The sequence below is a fragment of the Triturus cristatus genome, chromosome 1_2 (genome assembly GCF_964204655.1).
Source record: "Triturus cristatus chromosome 1_2, aTriCri1.1, whole genome shotgun sequence".
Taxonomy (NCBI): domain Eukaryota; kingdom Metazoa; phylum Chordata; class Amphibia; order Caudata; family Salamandridae; genus Triturus; species Triturus cristatus.
In genome coordinates this window covers 913,812,338-913,839,814 of record NC_140580.1, presented here as the reverse complement: position 1 = coordinate 913,839,814, position 27,477 = coordinate 913,812,338, and the positions used below count along the sequence as shown (strand labels likewise).

General features: G+C 45.9%; 1 protein-coding gene across 3 annotated transcripts in view; it reads right to left on the bottom strand.

Moving 5' to 3' along the window:
• NOC2L (NOC2 like nucleolar associated transcriptional repressor) overlaps window positions 1-27,477 on the bottom strand; it is a 487,814-nt gene that overhangs the window by 194,305 nt on the left and 266,032 nt on the right. For all 3 annotated transcript variants that reach the window (XM_085609671.1, XM_085609674.1, XM_085609672.1), the window contains 2 exons: window positions 21,533-21,646; window positions 18,470-18,571 (listed from right to left, as the gene is read on the bottom strand). In XM_085609671.1, the coding sequence (XP_085465797.1) occupies window positions 18,470-18,571; window positions 21,533-21,646 (216 nt within the window). The remainder of the gene's footprint in view (window positions 1-18,469; window positions 18,572-21,532; window positions 21,647-27,477) is intronic.

The window sequence follows — 27,477 nt, the reverse complement described above, 5'->3', positions numbered from 1 at the left end:
GCAAGAACAGTCACACCACATGCCAACACAGTGGAGCAGCCTTGGCCCTTGTCGAAAGATTTTTCTATTCTCCTGCGGGAATGTTTCCTGGTCAATGCATAGCAGATTTTAATGCAGACGACTAAGCACTAGGGCGAAGTTATTTTTCTGCACCACACTGCTTTTCTTTGTGCCAGAGAAAACCACAAAGAGCAATGCAATCGATGAAAAGAGTTCATTTGGGGGTTGCACCGATGGAGTCTCTACTCCTCTTTTGAAGGGTGAGCGGAGCAAAGACTGTTGGTAGGGTCATGGATTGCCCCACATGAAAAGAACGACAACATTAGGCAAAAAATGCCGCTCTGGTCCTCAACACTAGTTTGTCTGGAAAAAGGTGGCTTATGGCGGTTTGGACCAAGATGGCCTCAAGCTACCTCATGTGGTACGTTGAACTACCGGGATGAACAGTTTTCAGAGTCAGGATACGAAACAATCAACTCTGCATCGGCTTGAACGATGAGCACATGAGGAAAGTCATGATCACATTGGCATCACAAAGATTTTTGGAGGAAACATATGTATAAAACCTTTTAAAAATCTCATCACAACAGGTGAATTAAAGAAGGGCGGCTGATCCTGTAGATGGTAAAAGGCCGCAGGGTCAGACAGATGACCTTTAATGGTGTCAACTGCATGTCCTTGCTGGGTCAAAGACAAAAGAAAGAAACATCAGCAAGTTTAGTCTGCAACAGGTACGTATTAGGGGTCCTATAACAGGCCACAAACTTGTCCCAGTGCCAGCTATAGATAGTCTTTGTAAAGAGACACCTGACAGCAAGGGTGACTTCCATTACTTCAGGAGGAAGACTGAATGCAGTCAACTGCTGCTGTTCATTCTCAACACATGAAGATTGCGCAGGTTCGGATGCAGGGCCCTGCCCTGATGCGACAACAGGTCTTCATAAAGCAGTAGCCTGATCACAGAACAGGTGTTCATGCTCAGAAGTTCTGCCTCAATCGGAAGCCACTAGGAGGACTTAGTCCTGGTTGTATCCTGATATTCTTCAGAACTCTGGAAGGAGAGGCAGCAGCAGAAAGACATACTGGAGTCAAGTGCTCCACTCTGCCAGAATCCATCTCAAAGAAAGTGTCTTCTTGGAAACTAAATGGTTACTTACCATTAGGAGTAGTTTTGGATTTTGAAGAGTTTTCTGGATTCACATGCTGTGGATTATTCTGTCATCTAGTGGTTTGGCCCAGAACTGTCTCTTCTACCCCCTTTTGGATGTTGTCGACCACCATTTGGTGGTATGCGTGTCCTCTGTGAGACGTCAGCCAGCGCCTAGATGTTCCTTTGTGTAGTCACCATCTTTAGATTCTTTTTTTCTTTCTTTCCTGGTATGCTTCCTCTTTATTCCTGCATCTTCTCCACCTGTTCGTGTTATCTCCCATTTTGGGGTCGCATGTGAATCCAGAAAACCCTCCAATCCACAAAACTACTCCTACTGGTAAGTAACCATTTCGTTTTGCAGCAAGAATCCTTTTCTGGATTCACATGCTATGCATTAGATTATGTTGCGGTGGTTGGGATGAAATGAGAAAGTGTTAGCAAACCGGTGTTGTAATACTTTTTGTCCCACTTGTGCTTTGTTCATTTGGATGCCCACACAATGTTTTGCAAAGGTGTGTGGTGATGCCCATGTTGCTGTCGCACAGATTCCATCCATTGGTACTTTTGGTAGGAAAGCAAGCGTTGCGCCCTTTTTCGTGTTGAATGGGCTCTTGGTCATGCGGGCAATATTTTTGTATTCTTAAACTTGTTTTTTTAGTAACATTGCATCGCATATCACTTTTTACACGTAGCATATACATTTTACAAGGAAAACTGTCCTACTTTTGTGTTAATAATGTCCATGCTAACCGTCCTCAGCTCCACACTCCCTGTGGTATCATGCGTGCAATGTTATCCCTGCCTTAGAATAGCAATTTTGTATTGTTTCTACAATCCATCTTAAGATTGCCCCCTGTGTCAGTCACTGGGAGCCCTTGGTTGCTTTGGCAAACTGGACAAACAACGGATTTCCCTTACAAAACCTTTTACTTTCTTCAAGGTAGTACATTAGAATTAGAGCCCTCCTTCCATTCAATGTGTGCAAGGCTTTTTCTGTCTGTGTTTTAGGGTCTTTGAAGAAAGCTGGTAGTTGTATATTTAGGTTAACATGAAAGTGGGTTGCCACCTTTGGCAGCAACTGTGGGTAAGCTCTGAGAACCACCTTGTCCCTTAGTATTTGTAGGTATGGTTGCTGTATTGTTAGTGCCTGCAGTTCGCTTGCTCTGCATATCAATGTGATTGCGATTCGAAACGCTGTCTTCAGCGTTGGTGATTTTAGGTTTTGCGCATAGGTTCAAATGGTTTTGTCATTAACTGCTTTAGCATTAGATTTAAGTTCTACAACGGTGCTGGAACTGATCTAGGTGGAGCAATCTTTTAGCTCCTTCTAGGAATCTTTTCACCACTGGGTATGTGAAGAAGCTGTTACATGAAGTGCCCCTGGTATAGGCTACTATTGCTGCCAGGTGAGACTTTAACAACGAGTTTGTTAGTCAGCTATATAGCAGATGAGTGAGATACATTAACACAGTTTCTTGTTTTGTCCTTGTCTCCATATTTGTGCACTGGTGAATGCACCTTTTCCATTTTTCTCCATAGCATTTCCATGTAGTATCCTTTCTTCCTTCCTTAAGGATTTCCATTTTTCTAGGCTGCAGTTGGAGTCCAAATTCTAAATATTCAGGAGTCAGACCGTTACAGTGAGGGTTGCTGGCTCTGGGTTGTATACACTCACTCCTGCATTGTTAGCAGATCCTGTTCTGATCTGACTGCCTCATTTATCCTCTGGACATCCTAGTAGGTTTGTGTACCAAGTTTGTCTGGTCCATTGTCATGCTATGAGGTGTGTCCCTGGTTGTTTGGTTTTCTCCAGTACCCTCGGTTTTAGGAGAATTGGAGGTAAGTTGTAAGCAAATCTTCCAGACCAGTTTATTGACAGGGCATTCCCCTTTGATTTGTGGTGTAAAAACAGGGACGTCAAGTGTTGTCAATTCGAGTTTTTGACTGTTGCAAACAGGTCTATTTCTGGTCTCCCCCAGGCTCTGAATATTTTCTCTAGTGTCTGTTTCAGTTTCCATTCGTGGAAGCTTCTTTTTTGTCTGCCTCTGTTTTTCTTTTACTGGTAGGAGGACTGTTTGCAGTGTGATCTTCCTTGGTACTGCCCACTGCCATATCTCTTGGCTAACTTGCTCATGGTGTATGATTTTGTTCCTCCCTGTTTGCTGAGATAAAACATTGCTGCTGTGTTGTCTGTTTGTATTAGTACAATATGACCTGTGATGTGTGTTTGGAATGCCTTCAAGTCTAGGAAAACTGTTTTCATCTTCAGGTAGTTAATGTGTTCTGCGCCTCAATGCGGTTTCATTGTCCCCACACCTTCAGGTTGCCTGTGTGTGCTCCCCAACCCTTGCGAGATGAATCTGTTACGATGGTCACTGATGGTGTTTTGAACAGTCTCCCTTCTGTTACATTTTTGGAATTCCACCATTGTGCTTCCTGCTGTGCCTCTGCTGTGACAACCACTAGATCCTCACATGCGAGATGTGCAATCTCACATGTGTTTTGAGTGGTATGCATGATGCCATCATGCCTATTAGTTTCATGACTGTCCTCACGGTCAGAGACTGCCCTTTCTGGTATAGGTGAACTTGCTCTGTCATCGCCTTTGCCCTCTTATGGACAGGGTATGTTCGGGTTGTCTTTGAGTTAAGGGTCGCTCCCAGGAACACCTTTTCCTGTTCCAGTTGAGGTACTGACGTTTTGTGGTTTATTGAGAAACCCAGACGTTCTAGAGTGGTGATTACTGTTTGTCTGTCTTTTTGGCATTTTTATTTTGCTTTTACTAGCCAGTCTAAGTATGGGTGTACATGGATACCCCTTCTTCTTAGGTATGCTGAAACGGCAGAGAGGTACTTTGTGAACACCCGTGGTGCTGATATTATGCCAAATGGCAGCACTGTGAACTGGTAGTTAACCTTGTCTTAATCAAATCTGAAGTACTTTTTGTGTCTTTGGGATGTGTAGATAGGCATCCTTTAGATCTAAGGTGGTCATATAATCCCCTTTCCTTAGCAGTGGTATGACTTCTTGTGGCATGGTCATCCTGAAGTGTTGAGTACGAATGAATATGTTTAAGAATCTGAGATCTAGGATTGTCTCGGAGGTAGATCCTGTTTTAAGACCAGGAAGTAAGGAAAAAACGTCCCTCGTTTGTTTCCCTTGTTGGTACCCTTTCGATGGCTTCCTTTTGTAAGAGTTCTTTGAACTCTTTCTCTAGTTGTATGATCGCTTCACCTTGAAATCTTTTTGGTTTTTGGGGAATTTGAGTTGGTTCCTTAATTAGTTATATGCAGCATCTGTGATGTATCACGTTCAAAATCCATTTGTCTGTGGTGATCCCCCCCCCCCCCCCCCCCCCACTCCTGTGGGTAATGTGCTATTCTGCCTCCCACTGATGTTATGTGGGGGCCAGGAATGTTGGGCAAGTCAATTGCCTGTTGATTGGAAGGTATTGGTTCTCCTTGTTGGCCGGTATTAAGGTCTAGAGAAGAAAACAAGAGTCTCCCTTTTTTTGGACTCCATATGTTCCATCAGTGTGTGTGTGTGTAGATATATATACATATATATTCCGTCTGGTGGCGATGGCTTTGAAGGATAGGTGTCTACTGCTTCTTAGGGGAATTCGGCGTTAAGATTGTGCCAGGACTCTTCGTCGGACCCTATTGTCGCTTTGGTCTCCTCAAGTACGCAGAACTTGTTCTTCTTCATGGGGCTCTGGTGTTGCTGAAGCCTCCAGGGTAGACTGGTCTTCCTAGAAGTCGATGGCTTGGGCAGGATCTGAAAAACCTTTAAGGAATAGTCAAACTCAGTTTTAATTTGCAGCAGTGCTGCCATTTCGGCCTCGAGTAGTCTTCTCTTCAGTCTTGAGCATCATAGAAGACCTCTCCTTCGGCGTTAACAGTTCCGTCATCTCCGAAGACTTTTTTTTTTTTCTCTAGCTCTCAAGCAATTGGAATCGCCGAGGGCTTCGACTGGGGTTTTCCTGCAAACGTATCCCTCGGACCCGTGCAGCTCCTTTTTTTTGGGCTGACCTTCGGTTGACAATTGTTCCGATAGCGAGGCTAGCTTTTGGGAATTACTGCCTGAGTGTTTAGGTGCAGGGCCTTTCGGCGGCTTAATTACCTTATGTTTTTTCTTCTCTTCTTCTCCGCATCGGTCACGTATGTTTCGGCGTTCGATTCTTCACTATGTGTTGTCTCTGCTCCCTCGACATTGTCGTTGCTAGACAGAGCAATATCCTTCTGTGGAACCTGCGTCCTCTGAGTGCTGGTCATGGTGTAGTGTTCCAGCCCCTGTCTTTGGCGTACCTTATGCATCTTCGGCACAGACGAGGCCCAGGCCTCGCAGTCCTCATCTCTATTGTCCTTCAGGAGACAGACTATGCAGACCATGTCGGGATCTCTTTGCACAAATTTGTGGTGCTCCTCCATTGCTTCCAGACCCAATGACGGAAAAAAGAATCTGAAGATGGCGACTATGCACAGAAACATCTAGGGCACCCCTGACTTCACACAGTGGACAGGCAAACCACCAAATGGTGGTAGATGAAGCCCAAAGAGGGGGAAAAAAATAAAACATTTCCGGAACCAACCACTAGATGAGGGAAAAATGAACTGCATGTAAATCCAGCAGAAGTGTGGAATTCCTATAGCCCGACGCCCAGGACATATTGTTTGGCGTCAAGGGCAACAAGTTTTCATGTGTACTTTGTCCTTGGGACAAGTAGGCCCAACCCCCCCGCAGCACAAACCGTTTGACTGCCAGTTTGCCATACCACATTATAGATCAGGGAAGGGCAGGGCACTGTCTGCAGTTAAGGTAATATTTTTGTCCCCATGTTTTTTTTAACACAAACTTTATTGGGTTTTTCAGTTTATAAAGTTCCTCTGTGTCATGCATTTGTTACACAAGAATCAACTTCATACGATATCTATCTCCATGTTACAATAACTTTCACTTATATTATTCTACCACAACAGTACCTTCATGGGACATAATCATGCATTCAGTTGCAACAGTAAGAAGAATGAGTTGACTTCAAAGTGCGGCCCATTGCTTACCCTACCCACCCTCTAACCTGAACCCACCCCTCCCTCCCTCTGGCTCTAATTGTAATATCTCCTAAGTCATAATTACGTCTCAACCAACAACCTGAATGAGGCAGAGCCTCTACCGTGTACATAGGGGTCCCCCGGTACATCTATTGTTGCACTAATTGTCTGTGGTGTTTATTCACTGTGAGTGTGGAACATCCGGCATGTCATCTGGGCTGCTTCCTTTTAGGGTCTCCAGTAGCACATCCCATTCCAACGAGATTGGGTTTTTCTGGAGGCCTCTAGTGTCCTCCCTACGCAAGGATGCACTTTCCGCCCCTGACCAGCGAGCCAGTTCGGTATGCCATTCATGCAGAGAAGGGGCTTTGGCTCATTTCCAGTGCATGGTAATGGATCTTTTGGCTATCAGCAGCGCCAAGTCCAGAAACCGCAGCTGTACTATCTGCGCTGATCTGCGTTTACGAAGACCTAGCAAGCACACCAGCACTAAGTCCCCAATGGCCAGGTGGGTAACCGCCTCGAGCGTTTGTACCACTCGTCCCCAATAAACCCTCAGTCTCGGGCATGCCCACAGCATGTGGAGTAGGTCGGCCTCCAGCAGCTGGCATCTGGGGCAGCGGTGGACAGCGGTCGGATACATCTTCTGTAATCTGTGTGGTGTCAGGTTGGCTCGATGTATGATCATGTAATGTATAAATTTAAACTTTGCAGTGCGTGGGAGCTTTCTGGGGTGTTTGAAGATGTCTGCCCATTCCCTATCTGTGAATTGTCTGCCCATTTCTGCTACCCATTGCGCCCGAAGAGCTGCGAGGGGAATTCTCACGTGTGTGCGAATGCTCAAGTATAACCATTTAATAAGATGGCTGCCCCGGCCCATTAGATATATTGCTTTAACTAGTTCATGTGTCTGAGGTTCCACCCGGTCGGGGGACCACTGTTTCTTGATGTATTGTATTATCGCAGCATGTTTAACGTATAGGGTATTGGGGGCGCCAGTTGTTTGTGTAAAATTGTCATGGTCCATAAGGGTCTCGTCCCCAAAAAGGGACCCAATCGTGTCTACCCCCCGCATTCACGGGCTAAGTGCCCATTTCATTATTCTGCCACTCGTCAGCGGAATCCCCACCAGCGGGATATTCCCTGCGGATGGACTGCAAGTAGATGTATATTTCAGGGCCTTTTTCCAACATTCCAGCGCTGTTTTTAGCAACGGCGATAATGTCGATGTGGCTCTGCTGTAGAAGGCCCTGTTCAAGGTGTTGTACAGTATAGCCAATCTCCTGTAAATTACGGCCCGCTGTCCAGTACGACAGCCACTGCAACTGGCAGGAATAATAGTACGCTCTAAAGTCCGTCACGCCCAGGCCACCCCCTCGCGTGCCAAGCTGCAATTTTTTCAGGCTTATCCTGCGACGACCCGTTCCCCAGATGAGTTCCAATAGAATAGTATCCAGAGTATTAAAAAAGGACGGGAGTACCGCCAGCGTTAAGTTCGCAAAATAATATATCCGATGCGGGAGCACCACCATCTTGGATATTATACCCATGACCGAAAGTGGCAGCGTAGTCCAGAACGCCACCTGAGATCTTATCCCCCTGATAGCTTTACCTAGGTTGCTTTCCAGCATGTCCTCATGTTAGCAATACATATTGATGCCCAGGTATTTAAAAGTGCGTGCAGCTGTTTGTAGAGTCAAACTCCCAAACTGAACTGTGTCGGGGTGGTGCTGATCGTGAAAAAAGAAAGTTTGATTTGGATTCATTTATTGCCAGTGTAGATATCCGCTCAAAATCAGCAAAGATTCTCGGCATGGGGTCTAGGCCCCCCCGGAGGTCCTTCACAAATGATTAAGTCATCGGCGTATGCCGATACCAAGTGTGTGGACGCGGCGAGTGGGATACCGCAGTGGGATGCCTCCACTCGCAACCTCATCACCAGTGGCTCCAGCACCAACACAAATAAAATTGGGGATAAGGGGCAGCCCTGTTGTGTGCCTCTATATATACGATATTCACGCGAGATATGTTTTCCGGACCGGACCCTGGCCGTCAGGGCATCATATAATAAACGCTCCCATTTAATATGACCAGGGGGTAGGCCGAAGCGTGCTATGGCCTGAAACATGTAGTGCCAGGATAACGTATCGAATGCCTGCCGCTTATCCAAAGCAATGCATCCCACCTGTTGGTAGGGAGTGAGATCGGAAGACATTATATGGTGTAGCCTCCGTATGTTTAGTGATGTGCTTCGTGCCGGCACAAATCCACATTGGTCAATGTGGATTAGCCTGTTTAGATGCGGTTGGATCCGGTTCACAAGGATTTTACTTAATATCTTGTACTCCGTGAAAAGTAGAGCCAGGGTACGGTAGCCTGACATGTCAGCCATGTCCCTGCCCGGCTTTGGTAGAGATACCATCAGTGCATGGACAGTAGTGTGTGGTAGGTGTACTAGTTCAAGGGATTTATTATACACTGCTTCTAGCTGGGGGGTCAGTATGTCCGCATATGCTGCAAAAAATTCCACCGGTAGGCCATCCATGCCCGGCGTTTTAATACTCGAGAGCCCTGCGATGGCTGCCTTGATCTCCCCCTTAGTGATGGGGCCTGCTAATGTGTCTTGCAGTCCCTAGGGGATCTTTGAGTACGGAAGGTCTGTGAGGAAGTCAGCAATATGTATTTCACCCAGTGGTATAGGAGCCGCATACAGCTTCTTGTAGTACGTACAAAATGCCTCATTGATGTCATATTGTGTGCTCACTGTGTCCCCACTAGATAGGTTGATATGGCTGGTAATGGACGGGTCATCCATAATCAATTTGGCCAATAGGGTGCCTGATTTATCCGCAGTAGAGTGTTGCATGTGGGTGTAGGAGCGATGATCAATAAGCCGGAGCGTTTCCAGCAATTTCGCATGTGTGATGCGTGCTTCCTGCAAGCTATTCCGTTTATCGGAGTCATGCGCTGCCTCCCGTTCAAGCACTGTCATCTTGTCTTCAATTGCCTTTAGGTTCCCGTGAACTTCCTGCCTGGCACCTACTGTGGTGCTAATCGCCGTCCCCCTTATAACCTACTTCAGCACGTCCCATTCAACCAGGATAGTGGAGGCGGTATTTGCATTCTCAGAAAAATTGTTTTGGAGTGTCGTGGAAAGTGCATTGTTAAATACTGCGTCTTCGAGTGATTGGGGCCATAGTTTCCAGGTAGGAACTGGCATGGGTATTCCGCCCAGGTAATAACAGTCTCTAAGGGATTATGATCAGAGAAAGTCTTAGCCAACAGGTGGTATGTGTCACCTGATCTGCTATTGAGCGGGTACAGAGGAGCCTATCTATTCGCATATGCAGCTGATGTACAGGGGAATAGAAGGAGTACTCGGTGCTCATTGGATTAATCAGTCTCCACACATCACTAAGCGTCCAACCATCCACCCAGTTACGCAAGGCCTCAGCTTGTTTACTGGATACCGTGCCATGTAGGGGAGTGTAGTGTAGTTCCTATATCCTGGATAGGCTCTGCGCATTGGAATAATATACACTACAGTTTTGACATAGGACTGAGGTCAGTATGTCTCTATCGAGTACATTAAACTTAATTACTTGTGTGTGCCAGCTAACTCAGAGGTCAATAGAAACTTCTCGAATATACAAGAAGGGATTAGTTTCTGACAACCGCATAAACATGACAACTTTGTTTCCTTTAGAGTCGGAACAATCTCAGAACCGTGGAAACAATAGATCAGTTTAACACAGTCAATCGGTCATGCTTCGTTTCTACAGAGTTGCACAGAAATAGAGAGACGTGCGTTTCAATAAAAAGGGGTTTATTGAACAGTCTTATTTCTCATGCAAGAGATATGAACTGCTACAATCGTAAGACAGGATGCGAAGTACAATACGTACAGAGTTGGCAGTAGGATAAAATAATACTGCAATAGCATGGTTTGTAGCTATTACTTATATTCATAAAATACATACATAAATAACACAGGCTAAAATGTGGATACTCATCTGATGCTTCTAAATAGTTCTACCCCAGTGTACCTAACCTAAGTGTAGTACTAGGTAAGAAGTAGGTGCTGTTTTCTAAAGTATAGCTAGCTATAGTTTTAGTTTTGCCAAGAGTTGCCAGAAGTTTCTCCAAGTTCTAGTCTGCTCCATACCTTAGAATGTGTGAGGTTGGAATCTCTTTCCGGGACTCGATATCTAACATCCCGCAAGGAGTGTCAGAAACCGTGGATCTGGATTCTCTGCGAGGAGGATGACAGCGTCTGGTCAGAGCATCAGGCGGTAACTCGATCTCCTTTCGAACTTGCTGTGGCGAACCACATGTAGGTAGTCGAACTGGACAGTACCGGAACCGTGGTTTGCCAAGGCAAGTGCAGGTATATTTATACCTTGAAGGTGTTTAGGAATGCCTGTATTGACGTAAAGGTAGGGCATCGGAACGTCATGAATGAACCTCTAAAGGAATAGATGCTCATGCATACTAAATGAGTTCTTATAGAAATCAATATCCAAGCAAGGGAAATTCCTAAAGGATTAAGAGTCTGGTTTTCCAAGACCTCGTGACATGGATTGACGGATGCCTGTATTAGGTTAGCATGGACAATGCCTAAATAAGGGCTGGATTTTCTATGCCTAAATAAGGGCAATATGAATTGTACCTATACAAGGGCATAAATCAGGAAACCTATATAAGGAATCTAAATCTACACACAACAGGAGGGTGTGAGTGGTCAAGACAAACATCCATTACGGCATTACAGTCCCCCCCCCGATTATCCATGGAATGCCTCCCAGCCTGCTAGTATCGAATTCGGGCCTAAAAAATACTTGTTCTGATCGAAGTTCGGTGCATATATACTCCCCAGGACGACAGGCCTCCCATGCAAAAAGATACATCTACCCTGAGTGTCCACCCTCTTCTCCAGTACAATAAGCGGTACCCCTCCTCTGATCCATATTGTGGCCCCTCTGGCAAATGAGGAATAATTTGTAGATATAACCAGTCCCCTCCATTTCTTACGCATCTTTGTGGCTTCCGAGTCCGTTAGATGCGATTCCTGAAGAAAAACAATATGCGCCTTGCGTCTCAGCAATTGTGCGTACAACCTATGTCGCTTATACACTGAGCCCAGACCTCGAACATTCTATGTGATAAAGTTTAATGTGTCCAAATTGTTCATTGAGTTCGATTTGCATCTGATACTTCTCAGATGGGGAACCAACGAAAGTAGGGATACTTAGCGTTTGCATCTTGCCAGAACCCGCGAACCCCCCTATTAACTTAAATACCAGGCCTTGCCGGTAAACTGAGCAAAGCCAAACTAAACATAACCCACATTGAACTGTTACTAAATACATCTTAGCATTCGCAAAAGGGGAACAGATAACCAAAATCGCCATAGGGAAAAGGTTTGTATGTGGGAGCTCCTACGAGCCCGAGCGTGGTAAATGACAGGTATTATAGACCTTATGTTTCCTTAGATACCATAGCACAACCAAAAAGGAAATAATCAACTTGGAGTCCTCATGCCATGGCCACACCATGCCGTGTCACCTGTCCTTGAAAACGGAACAGAGCGTAGCGGGGCATCTGCACATCCTACATATTATCCACCGTTTGCGGCGTTACAATGGGGAAAAGTGTCAGGCTGTTCTCCGAGTCCGAGAAGACCGTACTCTGTCCAGATGACTCCGAGTCGCGGCGGGCGTTTATGTCCCTGAAGGTGGTTGCCACAGCCAGAGCAGTTTCCATTCTCTGCTGTACCTGTTCCCACGTAGGGCCTGGGATCGCCGATTCGCCCGTGGACCCCACAGCATTCCGTTGTGAACGTCTACCCCCGGTCTCCCCCGGGGCCACGGGGAGACCCACGAAGGGACTGACCAGACAACTATGTTGGATCCATAACTTCGATCCATTCCTCTGCATCCTCCGGGGATTCAAAGAAATATGTTTTCTGCTCATATATTATCTTCAAGCGTGCGGGAACAGTAAAGCGTATTTGAGGTTCAATGTTCGTAGCTTTTTCTTAACCGCCTGGTATGAAGAACGCCGTCTTTGGATCAACAACGTGCAGTCAAGATAGAACGACACCTGACAGTTCTCGAAGAGGATCTCTGTCTTCTCCCGGGCCTTTTGTAACAGAATATCACGGTCCCTGTAGTTGAGGATCCTAACGATCAACGGTCTCGGCGGTGCCCCTTCCCTCGGCCTTCCCGTGGGAATACGATGAGCCCTCTTGATACAGAAATAGTCAGAGAGGCCTTCAGGGACCACATGGGTGCGGAACCAGTTCTCCATGTAGGACGCCGGGTCTGGTCCCTCACTGCGTTCCGGCATCCCAATGACGCGTATGTTATTATGCCTGGCTATGCCCTCTGCGTCCTCCACCCTGTCTATGAGTCCTGTGACCAGTTGTTGAACGGATTTCAATTGTTTTGCATGATCTTTATGTTGTGGCACCACCTCGTCAAGGGTCAGGGTGTGGTCTTTTACCGTGTCGGCCAGTTTGTTGTGGTCCGCCTTAAGTAGAGTGAAATTAGAAGTGAGGGCACCGATTTGCTGTTCCATAACTTTCCTGGATTCTCTCACTTCATTGAGTATCAGGTCCAGCTTGTCCGAAGCCTCGGTCGCATTCGTGGGCGGAACATAGTCGGGCGATTGTTGATCGTCTGCGTCATGTGAAGCAAGGGCAGGTGCCTCCTGTACCTAACCTCTGGGGCGGCCCATAGTCTCTAGTATGCACGTGGCGTCAGGCTCCGTGGGAGTTTGCAGCCGACAGCCGTAGACTAGTGCACGGACAGAGTAACAGGGCTCAGAGCCGATCACCGTACAGTTCAGTACTCATCAACGGGCGTCCCCAAGTCAATGAGATGAGGTGGTCACGACTCAACTCACCACCCCTGCATCAGGGCCCCAAGCACCGCATTCAGCTCCGCCAGGCTCACGGCGTTTCGATTTCCCGCTTTAGCACCCGGCTCAGCACACAGAACTTGCCTCACATGTCCCAGCTCTGCACGCGCGGGCCGCCGATCAGTGTCGTCGTCCAGGCCTCCAGGAGCGATCACACGCCTCCGGTAACCCCAGCCACGTCGCAGTTGATCAGGGTGTCTCGTGGGCTTCACCCCAGTACTGCATCATTCCTCGCCTCTTTCATCGTCGTAACAGCCCATGGGGCGCGCGAGTACCGCGGCGCCGTCACTTTCGCCGCGCTGCGGCCGCCTCCAGGGACACCCACGTGTGTGGGCAATCGCTCCACCCGTCTCGGCACTCCGGTCTATAGGACAGTGCTCCCCCAGGCAATCCCGAGCACTCACCGCTGTGTGGCAGTCATGGCCTCTGCCGCCTCGTGTCTATGTCAATACCGCCGCCCGCATGGTAAGGAGTGCAGGCCTCCTCCGGTATAGTCACCACCAATTCTCGAGGGGGGGCAGGGGAAGGGTTAGTTGCCACAGCACCTCTCCGTCGTCGGACGCTGCCCTCACGCCAAGGCTTCCGGCCATCAGGTCTGTCCCCAGCCGGGCAGCTCCGCGGCCTCTGATGCAGGCCCCCGCGGGCCATCAGCACCGCCACAACCAGCGAGCGGACGCCACACACTCCAGAGTCCGGAGCTCAGTCTACTCCGGTCACCGACGTGGCCACGACACCAGGATGTGCAGTGCTTCGATCGTTCCACCCTCCGCTGTCAAAGCATGTCAGGAAAGATGTGAAATGGCGGTCTAAACCAGGATTACAGAGTTCGTTCAGAGCACGTCCGCCATGATCGGCGGTTAGCCACGCCCCCCCCTTTGTCCCTATGTTAATGCTGTTTAAACTTGTATTTATGGTTTATCAATTGAACGCCTTTATTATTAGGGTGCTGTAAGCTCTGGCTGCACTACAGACAGTGGTTCCAGTATAAAAATGTGTACACACGTTTTCAAAGTTTAGCAATAGGAGGCTTTGTATAATGCTCCCAGAATGTGATCTGATGCAAATATTTGCAGAAGCTTAAAAGCAAGATTGATTATTCTTTGCTTTCAAAACAAAATGTTAATAAAAAAATGAAAGTAGGAAAAAACATTTCCCTAAACTCCTGTAAAATTTCAGGTACCATTTCTTTGCAGCATCATTTAGTAACATGTGTTGATACATGCTAGTATTGCCCACAAATATTCACAATGGAAAATCAGTGTAACCAGTTTCAATAAGATTATAGGAAACAAAAATAAACTAGCATTGGCAAAGCCAGTAGGTCTGGAGTTGGTGGTCAGCTTTTAAGTTTAGTCAATGTGTGAATTGTTTTGGCATGGATTTTGTAAGACCTTATTGGTGTGGGAGCTGCCGGGCCCTCACCATTATAACAAACATTGGCAAAAGCAAAAATTGTTTTTGGTCTCAAAAAACACACACTGTCAGAGTAGTTACTGGCACTGAACAAAACTACTTTGTGTGCCGATATGCTCCTTGTGAAAGAGCAGAATGCTGTCACTCACAGTGAAGCCAGCAAATACAGAGAGAGAGAGAGAGAGAGAGAGAGAGAGAGAGACAGAATTTTGATAAACACACAAGGTCATGGTCAACGCCAGACCAAATTAGGAGCCCAATTATTGAAGAAAGTCTCAAAAATGCACCCATGGTATATGTCCTTGCATTAAGTGCAGCTATATGGCTTTCGTGAATTCACAAAAATGCCCAAAAGTAGGACAAGAAATAGTACTCCTAGAAAATATCTGTGAACTGCATTTTAGCATAAGCAAATATGCATGTGTAGATTTGCTCATCCGAAAATCTAAGTGTTTGCAAGTTCACTTTCCCTCCAACCCCTTTTTTCCCCAACTTTGGAAGAAGGTTTACATCTGCCATTGTCAGGAGTAAATTTCCAACATTTCTCAGTATGGGAAAAGATTAGAAAAGAGTTGTTGAAAACCCTTAAAACATGTAAGTTAGTAGGTTTGCACAGACTCGAAAGGGCATTCTAACCCGGATACTACCTTCAGACCCAGTAAGCAGCTGGCTGAGTTCATACACACCGAGGTTCAAAGATTCCAGCAGGTGGTTCACAATCATGGATATGCTCAACGTTTCAGCCAGCAAAAGAGATGAAAAGCTTCTTGGCACAGGACCCAGTATCCTACACTACCCTGCTCATGGTGGTGGTGTGGTGTGGTGTGTGTTGACCTGAACCAGCCATCCTTTGATGGACGTTACAAAAGTTTTAGGCACCAGAAGAATGGCCCACAACGAATAGGTTGATGTAGAGTCAAGTCTCGACCGGAGACCAGACTCCTCTAATCTCCCCATCCCAGCAGTGACACATTTGTCACCATCTATTCTGGGTGTAGAAGGGAATGAGGCACCTTTGGCTGATCCAACTGTGGTGGAGCAGCCATCACTGCAGATATTTTACAGTTTCCTCCGAAACAAAGATAAAATCCGAAAGGTTCCCCCTGATGCTGGGCCACTGAGACTTCAGATTCTGCTGCACAGCTCAGATATGCATCATGGCATAGTCGAACAGGATAGGTGGACAAAAGGCCAAGAAGCCTCAGTGCCCCTCTCACAGAGACCCAGTCCTGAGGCTGAAATATCGGGATCAGAGCCCAAATGTCCTGGATTCACCGCGAAGGAGGAAAGGCCCAAAATTCACCATATTCAGAAAGGCTTTCATGAAAGGAGCCTCTGTAAATGAGTCCGGTGTGACTTTGGCACATTGAGTGAAACCCAAAGATGTCAGGAGGTCTGCTTTCATCTGGAGGTGGCCACCTTCAACAGCCTGTCGTCGAGGTAGGGGAAAGCTGGAATCCTCAAAATTTGAAGTTGTACTGCGACCACCGTCATCACTTTCATGAACACCAGAGGGGCACTGGTGCGGTCTAAAGGGAGTACAGAAAATTAAAAATGCTCTTTGCTTACCATGAACCACAAAATAGGTACATGAAAGTAGATGTCCTGCACGACCAAACCCACCATCCAGTCCTCCATTTCCAGGAGGACAGAACTTGGGCCAACATGAACATCTAGAATTTGTCCTTCTTCAAGAAGGTGTTGTGAGGGCAGAGATTTAAAATAGGGTGAAGGCCTTCAGCAAGAGAGTATAGTGGGATTAACAGCCAGCTCCCATTTCCGGAGCCGGAACACTCTATAGCACCTTTGGCTAAAGAGCCTGAACCTCTTGAAAAAGAGAGACAGATGTTCTTCTGAAATCCGCTCTGATGTGGGGGAGAAGATGTGGTGAGTTGGAAAGGAATGGCACCTTCATCACCGTTAGTAAAAATGACTTATCCCGACTTTCACAGAATGGTGCTATGTCACCAAGTGCAAAGTAAAGTGGTCTGGATGCTGCAGCTTTAGGAGAGGGGGACTGGGAAGTTCGCTGCCTCTAGTGGTCTGAACGTTGGCTGCTTGATCTCGGGTGGACACACATCGCTTGGCACTGGTCAATGGCATCTGCCTACCTGCCTCTTCCACGGTGGGCAACACAAATGCTTAGAGCAGGTGCCCTGTAAAGTGTTTATCGGAGCCTCCTTGAATGGTGGTAGAGGTTCGGAGAAAGCCTGGCCAGGTTGCAGAACTTCAGTCAGAACATTTGTGTTGAATTTAACAGAAGCAAGTTGAAAGACCAATGCCTCAGCGCCATGCCGGATCACCACAGCAAAGGAAGCACAGAGCAGGGTGTGAAACGAACAGAGTATCCAGGAAAGTGTCTAACCCACTGGCCGCCTGTAAATCCATATAAAGGATATCATCATAGTGTGGGAGTAAATCTTCCCCATCATCATCATCTCTGAAGGCTGGTTGACTCTGGTCAGAGTCGGAATCAAAAAGTTGTTTGAGCACTGGAGTTTGGATTGGAGTTAAAGGCATTGTTCTGTATGAATTAGATTGTGTGCGTGAGAGCAGATTCGGGATGTGACCTCAGTGGAGGCAAAGGCAAGTTCGGCTTGGAGTCAGACAACTTTTGGTACACAGCGTTCCGACGTGGATGGCATCGGGCCAGTGTCAATGTTGAAGGGGCTAGCGTGGATTTTAGTGCGAGAGTGGAAGTAGACATTGAACATAGGCAGAACATGAAATGGTTTCGGGAGGCACCAATGCCGCAGAGGACAGATCTGCCAGCTTTAAGTCGCCTGGTGGCCTCTATCGATCGTTGGAGCCGGAAGAGTGCCAAAAACATGCCCTCCCTAATGGTCTCAATGTGTTGTGACGATGTTGATGGCCCAGGAAAATCGGCTGCAGAATTGGCTCCTTGACAAGGGACCGGGGGAGAGACCAATAGGCAACCTAGCAGAGATTGGCATGAGGCCAAATTCCACAACTTTTTTGTGCTTCTACTCGGACTGCGGATGAAAGCAGGCATTGCGTAATTTCTTATAGTGATCGGTGATCTACAGTTTTGCTTCACTTTCCAGGTCCCCACTGGATTCATGAGGATGCACTCTTCGCATAACTTGGAGTCATGACCCATACACCAGAGGCTTACGCTGTGCGGGTCTGTCACAGATATTTGCATGCAACAGTTCTAACACAGTTTAAACCCTTTAGTTTTTGGATGGGACATGTTCCCTAGCACATTGTTTTTTACTAAAAATGTAGTTTAAAAAAATTGTCACTCAAGAAAGAAGTGGAAGTGAACACTTGAATTGGAAGGGATGGAAAGAAAGGAACTGACTTCGGCATGCAGTGGTGGTACTTATATGCTGCACCATTCATCACTTCTGGGGTGAAGCGAAGTCAACATATAGCCACCCAGCACCACCAATCTTCACATGAGAGCAATGCTGTATAAACCTTCCAGATTCAGTCTGGCGTCAGCGAATATTCTAATGGTGATTAACCTGCCAAGTATCCATTAGAGCTAAAAATCCAAGTGTCACAAGAGAAAAACTTAAGTGATAGCAGGTGAGTTTCCTCGCAGCTCTGTTATCATTTACACTATGCAAGCAAGGGCGCATGTGCAGAGCAAGGGAACTTTTTTCTTCATTTACTACCAGCTACCTGAGAGTAACTTTTTCAGCGATTGTGAAGCTACTTTCCCAGACATTTCCCTAGTTCTTAGGTGTGGCCTACCCAAAAGATGTGATCGTGTGTCCAACCCTCCCAGAACCACATGCAAATGCCAGGCTGCTTACTCAAATGAAGGGTTTCATGTTCATGCATAACATCGCATGAATGGCTGCTTACCCAATTCACTGAATGCCCTAAACCCTCCCACCCCCATCATGTGTATGACTGGCTCCCCTAAAATTGCCAGTGCCCAGGCCTTCTGCATCTCTCTTACCTGGATAACAGCGGGTAGGACGAGTTCTGGGAAGCCAACACAGTGTGCCTCGCTGTGCAAGTACTCCAGGGTTAGGTCATAAAGTTGCTCTATCAGGCCGTCCTGAGGTGTGAAGAAAGTAAGTGAAGTTAGCAAGATTTGCAGATCTGTGTGCCATCCAACACACACAAAGTTCTGAAATTAGTGAGAAGATAAAACAATGTGCATTCTAACTACCATGTATGATTAGTGCAATTCATAATAGAACAGCAACCTCAGTGTCTATTGCACACCTAGACTCACAGCTATGGTCAGCACCCAATCAACTCTTTCCCTAGCTCTCAGACACCCTGCTAGCGTTATGACAAATCAAACCCAAAAAACTACAGATGTACCTGCCCATCAGCCAATGTTTATAGCTGTTATGTGACCACAACTCATGGCACAGCTAAGTCCCCATCTGGTGCCTACTGGAAGTTGGACATCAGGCAGATCTCCCCTAGAGGCAGAGTCCCAAGCAGGTATATGCCCCTTGAAAGCAAGCTCCTTTCCCCAGGGACGCAGCAGCAGACAGGCTCTCTCATGGGCTCAGAGTCCCCATCAATCTACCCCACTGGATGGGCACCAGGCATGTTTCCTTCCCACCATCAGAAGCAGAGCTCTACGAAGACTAGATTTGAATTCCTGGACCCCAGTGTACACAACTGTTCCCAGTTAACGGCAGTGACAACTACACACATGGCCACGATACAGAACTCCCAGCTCGCTCTAGAGGAAGTATTTGGAGCAGTAAAACGTGCTTTGCACCAAATACCTCTTCTTAACTAGTGGCTGGGACTTGGGAACAGTGGAATCTCCGCTACTGATAAAGATACAAAGGGGAGTGCTTTAATTCAGCATCAGGACAGCCGCATGCTGATCCTCTTTCACACTGCATGTTGCCAATGATGCTGGTGTCCCAATCCTGCATGAAAACAACAGCCCAGACCTTGTGAGGTTCATCAGTCGGTCAGCAAAACACAGACAAGAGCATCAGAATGGCTTATTTCCTAGTCATAAACCATTTCCAAAACTATTTGTGGGGGTGGGGAGGGCTACTGTGGCCAAAGCCTGTCCAGGCCAACATAAACCTGAACACGGTCTTGATGTTAATCAGCGAATGGTTTCCAATAGGGGGCTGGCATTCATCTTTTAAACCTAGAGCTTCAGGTCAGTGGCACTCGGTGGTTAGGAGGCACACAACAGGCACTATATGCGACCCCAGCAAAGCAGTACTCTGAGTGAACACAGGGTATTGCCACCTCACTGCTCATACCAGTGCCGTGCTTAAACACTGGATGTGTCTGGATCACCCATGTCTTTCTGCTCGCTGCAGGACCTCAGCCAATACTGTACTGAACACAGACTTTGACCGATCCTTTCTACGCTGACTTGCAAACCTGCAAACGGCTAGATTTACTCTGCCACGTACAACAGAGGGTGTCAAGAGCACTCTGTGTCCTGGGTGGCAAGGATAATGAACCCGGAGCACAGAGGGCTTCTGCCCTCTCCTGTGAAGCCTAGGCATGGAGGCGGTGCTCACTTGCATGGGCACTAGTGGCATCAACACTACCATGTGGAGGAAGAACAGAACCGGTACCAGCTCCACCATTATCGAGCCTTGGAGGTGCCAGCTGTCTCAGCACCACAGGACCCTGGGATATGTAACCCTACCTGCCCCACAGTCCGAGCAGGAGGAAGGAGTGACTCTTGCCAGAAGGTGTGACATAGGGCTTGGATTTAGTATTCAGTCGTAATCAGTGTGGCAGACTCCCTGTGCTTCATCGCTAACAAAGGTATGCTCTACATTCTCCAGCAGGGAGAATAAGACATCTAACATTAAGACCGAGAGGACTTCTCCACGTGAAGCGGGACACGCTACATATGACGGGTTATTTTCAGCTGTGACTATGGACGCTGTATAAATACATTTGCATGTTCTGGTTTGAGGCTACGCTTATCCTTACGAGCACATTGTCCCTCTGTTTTACAAGACTGCTCCCGCTTTCTTTTGGAATCCAGACGCTTACATGAACCAGACAAATTACCTAATCTCGCTGCTTACAATAATTACAACTATTGCAAGTGCTCAAAAGTATCGTTCCTATACACAAGGTTCGAGTCGGAAGTTTTGACTACCGTTATTGCTGTTTCAATTCCCCAAACTAAACAGGGGACTTTGGAATGTATATGTGCCTGCACAGCTCTGTTTTTAAGCCTTGAAAAACTTGTCTACACGACGAAACACGTGTCGGCTGTCTGCGTCTACGCTACATACTTTGCGTCAACACTACCAAGATTTTTCTAGATTATTGCATTTGGACTGTTTCATGATTTATTGTATATATTGCATGGTGCTGTGTTTATGATTAAAATCAACTGACAACAGGGTCGGTTGTTAAACTGACTTGATGCTGTGCTCTGTATTATCTGGTTTGAATAAGACATCTTGTTTCCCCTGCACCACTCTCTGTTATTCACAAGGAGGTCACCATATATTGCCCTAATCACCCTAACAACAAACGGACTGCCAACCCTCAGTTACCATCGCTACCTAAATCTTGGTCTGATCAGAAGGGCCATGTTAGAAGTAAAAATGATGGCTGTCTGCTCGCCTTTTTTCTTTAGGTTTTTTTGTCATCAGCTATCTAAATAGAAGAAACTATAACATTCTGTAGAAATATCTTCCTAAGAGGTTTTTTGTTTTTTTTTACTGATGTAACACTGCAAATTTTTTGCAAAAAAACACTAATAAAACCTCTGTAACCGTTCTTTTGTAAACTACTTGCATGCATTAACAGTTTAGCTGCAAAGCACTCAGATACCTTCTTGGGTCTTGTTCAAGCTACATATAATACTGCAAATAAAAAATAAGTAGCAGCAGTCTAATCAGCTATTTGCAAGTAGAGTACACAGGCCTATTCAATCCAGCCTCTGGCATAAAAGGAGGCGTTTAGAGAAAGGTAGAGTGCACAGATCGCCAATCAAACCACAAACATTTCATGGTACCCCCCGCCCATGAAAAGCAGTAGAGTGCTGACTCACCTTGAATGCCTTCTCCTGCAAGTTAGCATTGGAGAGTTTCAGGATCACAGCAAAGTTAATGGGTCGCACACTGATGCGGCCCGGCTTCTTGTTAAAGTCAACCTGTTGGAAAACCTGCAAAGTGAAACGAGATGGACAGGTCAGGACAAGCGTGATCATGTGGCAACTGAACATAATACTCGATAAAAGGTAACCGGGTGTCAATGAAGAACTATCTGGATAGCAAGCTCTAGAACAGAAATGGGAGATATCTGAACATCATCGGAAAGCCAATAGCCAAGTGAGAAAACGTAAAATGGCTTTTTTTGGTTACAATTTCAGGAAGAAAATACCTTTTGCGAACTATCGCAAGAGCACTAGGCTCAGATGATTAGTTTAGTGAAGCTTGCCTAGGTCTCATGGACGGGGAGATTAAGTAGATATTCCGACCAGTACTCTAATTACACTGAATTAGCAGCATCTTACCAGTTGGAACAGAGCCTCGGATTAGGTCCCCATCATTGTCTCTTAGCCCCCACAGAGTAGTGGTGATACATTCTTAGGACGCTAGCAGGCCGTTCAGGCGCACCAAAGGCAAATCTATCTGTATCCATCTGTGCAAGGCAGACAACCACTCTGCCCAAAATATACATCAGTGATGCGTTGACTTGAACCAACTAAACAGCCAGTTTCATAACTCGATTGTGCTTAGAGATTTCAACATATGCATGGAACGTGATTTATCAAGATATAGGATGATCGTCTGCTCTTCTCCTAGCCCTGTGGAATGGTTACAATATCGAAGCCAACAGATTTACTCTGAACATAAAGAACTTTTGTAGCTGGAGCAGACTACAATAGGCCACCAGCAAAAAGTTAGTAGAAATGATGTAATGTTAGATGTATTTAATGATTGGTTTAAATGAGTTCTACATAACAGGACCCTCTTATGAAAAAACTAAAATGGGAAAAACAGGGTTAAGCTAATAGCAGGTTTATTGGAGACACTTCCTAAAGCAAGGAGGAATAACAAAACTGCATACAGCCCTGGCTTGGCATGGGTCCTGAGCAGACTGATGCAAGGATGGAAAATACTCAACACCTGCTTTGGTAGCGGAGTATATCCATCTTTGGGGTGTGATTGCCCCCTATTCTTTGACACTGCAGATACTGAACTACTACCGCTAACTGCATCTGCATTACAGCACATTATCTCAAGAAAGTCTCAAAGCAATGGGCAACCCATGGCAAGGAAGTAGTTTAGAAATTAGAGGCCTTCTTCAACATTATTTTAAGGCCTGCAAACAATAGCAAGGCGTAGGCAGCCTAAAGGAGATCGTTCCACTAATTTCAACAATGACCATGACAAGAGTAACATATATGCAGCAGCAATTGCTAGGTAATCAATAAAATGAATTACCTCCAGTACGCTTGTACCTACCATTTACCAACCTAACGTAGAAAGGGATATTTCAAAATAATTTTGACCCCTATAAAAAGCTTTAGTTTAGGTTTCTAGAATGCCTGAAATCTAAAGCTTCTCCCTCTACAAGCACCTTGTGTCAGATAGGGTGACCAGACGTCCCGGTTTTTCTAAGGCTGTCCCGGCATTTAGTGCAAAAATAAACAAATGTCCAGTTTTTGAGAGAGGGTCGGTTGAGCACCACATTTATCACTGTGCTACGGAGACTCAAGTTTACACCTACTGACTCATGACACCAGGGACAGAGTTTTCATAAAAAGAACACACACAGACATGGGGCTAAATGTTGAGCTGGCACTGACCAGTGCCAACATTTAGTCCTATTTCGAGGTCAATGGCTGTCCAGTATTTTTGTTTGAAAAATTTGGTTACCCTATGTCAGGCCATTGTTTTTGTCGGTTAGAGCAGGACCACCTATAATAATATTGCAGGCCATGATAACACCAATTAGGCAACAGCTGACAATCTGAATCCCATCCATTAGGGTTCTAGCACCTTTGGGGGTGAAAGAGTCTAGAACGGGCACTGAATCCAAAAATCTACATAAAAACAATTCTGCAATTTGTAAAAACTGTAATGAGCGGATTCAGCTCTGTACGTCTGCCGAACACAGTACTCCAAGAACTGGGCACTAGTCACCCAGCCAGAAGATATTTTTGCAACTTAATTATTTTGAATGAGTTGAAATCGCCCCTAAGAGGCTGGGGAAAATCCCCTATTTAAATTCCTTTAAAAAAAACCTTCACTGGGTCCAAAAGAGATGGCAATCCATCCTTAACTGGGTCACCTCCTTCTAGCAAAACTGGCAACAAAGAGTCAAAATAGGCAACACTCCATCTGATGTAGCAGACATTGATAGGGACGTCCAACAAAGAACTACAATTTCACCAATGCTCTTTAATCTTTGCATGGAACCACTCATGAAATCCTAATACAATCAAAAATCTCATACCACATGTATGCGGATGATACTCCACTATACATCAAACTGTCCTCTCAAGAGGATATCTGGAGACTAGATGATACCCTGAGGGAAACTCAAGACTGGCTGGCTCACAAACATCTAAAATTAAATGCGCAAAAAAACTAATTCATTCTTCTCTGCTTACCCCTCAGTCCCCCACAACCTCAATTACGGTCTCAAAACCTCAACTCGCTAAACTGCACTCCAACCATCTACGACTCACTTACTGTAAAATCACTGGGCATCACACTAGACTCAAATCTAAACATGCGAGCTCACATACAAGCTGCACCCAGATGCGCAAACCTACATCTGCACATTCTAAGAAAACTGAAACCCTTCCTACCGCTAGGAGACCTCAAAACTGCGGTTCAATCTCTAGTGCTCTCAAGACTGGACTGTGGGAATGCTACGCTCATAGGTCTACTGAAAGCCAACCTAGGCGCAATGAAAGTGGCAATAAATGCAGTAGCAAGGCTTTTTAATAGGCACACGTGGTTCCGATCACATCTCCTCATCACTAAGAGCCCTCCACTGGCTCCCAGTTGAAGCTAGGATTCAGCTCACAACTGCATGCATAACACACAAAGCGCTACACACTTCTGTACCAAAATATATGGCGAGCAGGATCAGGCTATCAGGGGGCGGAAAAGACTCCAGAAGTGCTAAATCCCTCATACTAGAACCAGCCAGATATAAAAAAAGGAAAACGCAAGGCCACACTTTCACTGGGTTGGCTGCAAAAATATGGAACTCTCTTCCTCCATCAACAATACCAATGACCTCATTCCGGCTGTTCAAGAAGAAAAGCCAAAGCTTTTCTACTAAAAAAATATGCGTATTAAAAAAACTCTTTGGAAACGGTCATCCGCCCTACTCTAAATTGTATACTATTGTTTTATGGCTAGCTCTTCGAACTCCATACAGGAGAAGTCTTTTACAACCATCAGTCACCCAATTCAATACGGTTTACAAATGGTTCATAACTTGCTCTTTGAACTCAATGTATAGTGTCTCTTAAGTGACAAATGTCTTGATCTTACTGCAACCCGCATCTTTGTACAGCACTCGGATACTTTGATGGGCATGTTCGCATTTTATAAAACACTATAAATAAATAAGTTTCCACCTGATCTAATGCCCTATACCTAAAGGTGGTCTTGGAATGTAAAGTCATGTTAGAACTACAAGCTCCACTACAGGGCTCGCCTCTTTATAAAACGGTTAGTATTAGGGCATTCCATTTCTTGCAGTGTTCATTTGAACTACACCATCTCATGTGTATCAGAAAAAACTTTGTTTAAAACCTCTGCCCTGAATTAAAATACGAGTCGTCAGTGTTGTGTTGCATCTTACTTCACACCTCCCGAAGGCTACGCTTGGCCACGACTAGTGTTAGAAAGTCAAGGAAACTAAGAAGCCCTGTCTAACCACTGCTTACTGTTTATACAACCCATTCGTAGAAAATGTAAAATTCATTCTGTTCAGACCTTGATTTCGCTTTGTAAGGTACCGCCAAATGAATTTGTATGCTAAAATTTATTTAAATTTTTAAAACCTTTTATAACTTTGCACTAGATTGACGACTTATTATTATCATCTTATTGCTAAAATGTTAAAGGTAAATTTTATGTATTAAATATTTGTTGTTCTCAGCCGAGAACTAAATCAAATAAACTTAACTTGAAGAAGTCCTGTCTAACCACTGCTAGTCCAGTATCCATAAAAAGTAGCTGAGGAAAGGATTGGGGGCTATGGAACTGAAAAGCCATCCATAGCTCCATAAAACCTAGAGGATTTGGTGGATAAAAACAACACTGGGCCGCATGGGAGAAATCATGTCACCCAGAATAAACATCAAATCTTCAATGGAGCCCCTATATGCTGACAAACCACAAAATATTCATCCGAACCAGGAGGCGTGATGTTTGATCCCGGCCTTCACACTTTAATACATGGTGATCCTCAGAAAAAAAATATTTCACCTGCGAACGCTGGGGTGCTTAAAACTCGGCTAAATGCTGGTACTAAGCGCTATATGAAAAGTGTGTAGATTTTCATCAGCCAGCATGATTTCAGGCTGGGAGGGGGAATCGCGTCCATGTTCCCCGGTATAGATCGGAGCTCCCCCGGGGGTCTTTGCCGCTGACAGTGATTAAACACCTGGCGGAGGTAACACTCGGCAAGTCAGCGCAGAGTTCCCTCCCCGGTCTAATCCCCGTCCTCCCCCAAGCATCTTCACTAAATATAGAATCCTTTTGTGCGTATAAATCTCCATGCCCCCCGGCCCCCCGGGCTCTACAAGAGGAGCTCTGACTGAAGAGCATATTCCGTGCACCTGTCAGGACACATTAGCATCGGTAAAGGACGACAGCGCCCCGGGACTCGAACTCGGTCGGGCAGGAGGAGCTGCGGCGGCGAACATGCGTATCAGACGCCATCGGGAGGGGGCGCACGATATACCCCTCTCCTAAGGAAAATGAGTACCCTGACAATCTTGACTGGTGTACTTTTAACTTACGGCCACTGGCCCTTCAAACTTTTAATGCCATCCTCTTCCTCGTTGGAGAATATTTTCAGCAACTTCCAGCCCCTCTAACACCCACAAAAAAAAAATGGCAAATACGTTTTCTCACAATTATTTTGTTGTAGGTTAAAAACTGGAAACAGGGGGCTTGAGGGCACATCTTTAAAAAAATTAAAAAGATTTTTAATAGTACTTTTTAGCCTCTCACACTAAATATAAAGAGGGCAAAATAGCGAGCAAGCTAAACATTTCCAGGGAGATCGGAGGGCAGAAGCCAAAAGTAATATTTAGCTTACTATTTTCTTGCAATATTTTTTCAATTTCATGCGTGATTTATTGTAAGCAAATAAGTTAAAACATCTAAGCGATTTTAAAGGGCGTCAGGATTTTGGAAAAACAAATGATGCTCATTGTTACCTTTTACTTATGCAAAAATAAATGATGGATGAATGCTGAATTAATCATACATTCACTCCCCAGTCACAGATCTGGGTTGAATCCATCGTTTTTTGCACGCCACGCCATTCCAGTTTAGACGCACCTGTATGCAAATCCCTCTGGACTCTGCCCCCCATGGGATCAGTCCAGCCTGAACTGCCAAACCAGGTCTTGCCTGGACCAGAAACAAGCATCCTAGGACCGGTTTCGGGGTAACAACCCTCCTCAGCTGGGCCAACTTGAAAGTGGTGGCATAGCGAGCACGGGACCCACTTCTGGGCATACCCTTTCCACAAAGGGCGACAAATGCAAAAAGAGCATATGATGGACGGAATGCTGCATTAAATAAACATTCACCCCCAGTCACAGATCTGGGTTAAATATATCGGTGTTATTTTTGCACGCCACGCCATTCCAGTTTAGACCCAGCCATATGTAAATCAGTCATGGTCCTGCCCCCCCCAATGGGAACAGTCCAGCTCGAACTGCCAGGCCAGGTCCTCTATGGACAGGTAACAATGATCCTGGGACCAGTTTCGGTGTAACACCCCCCC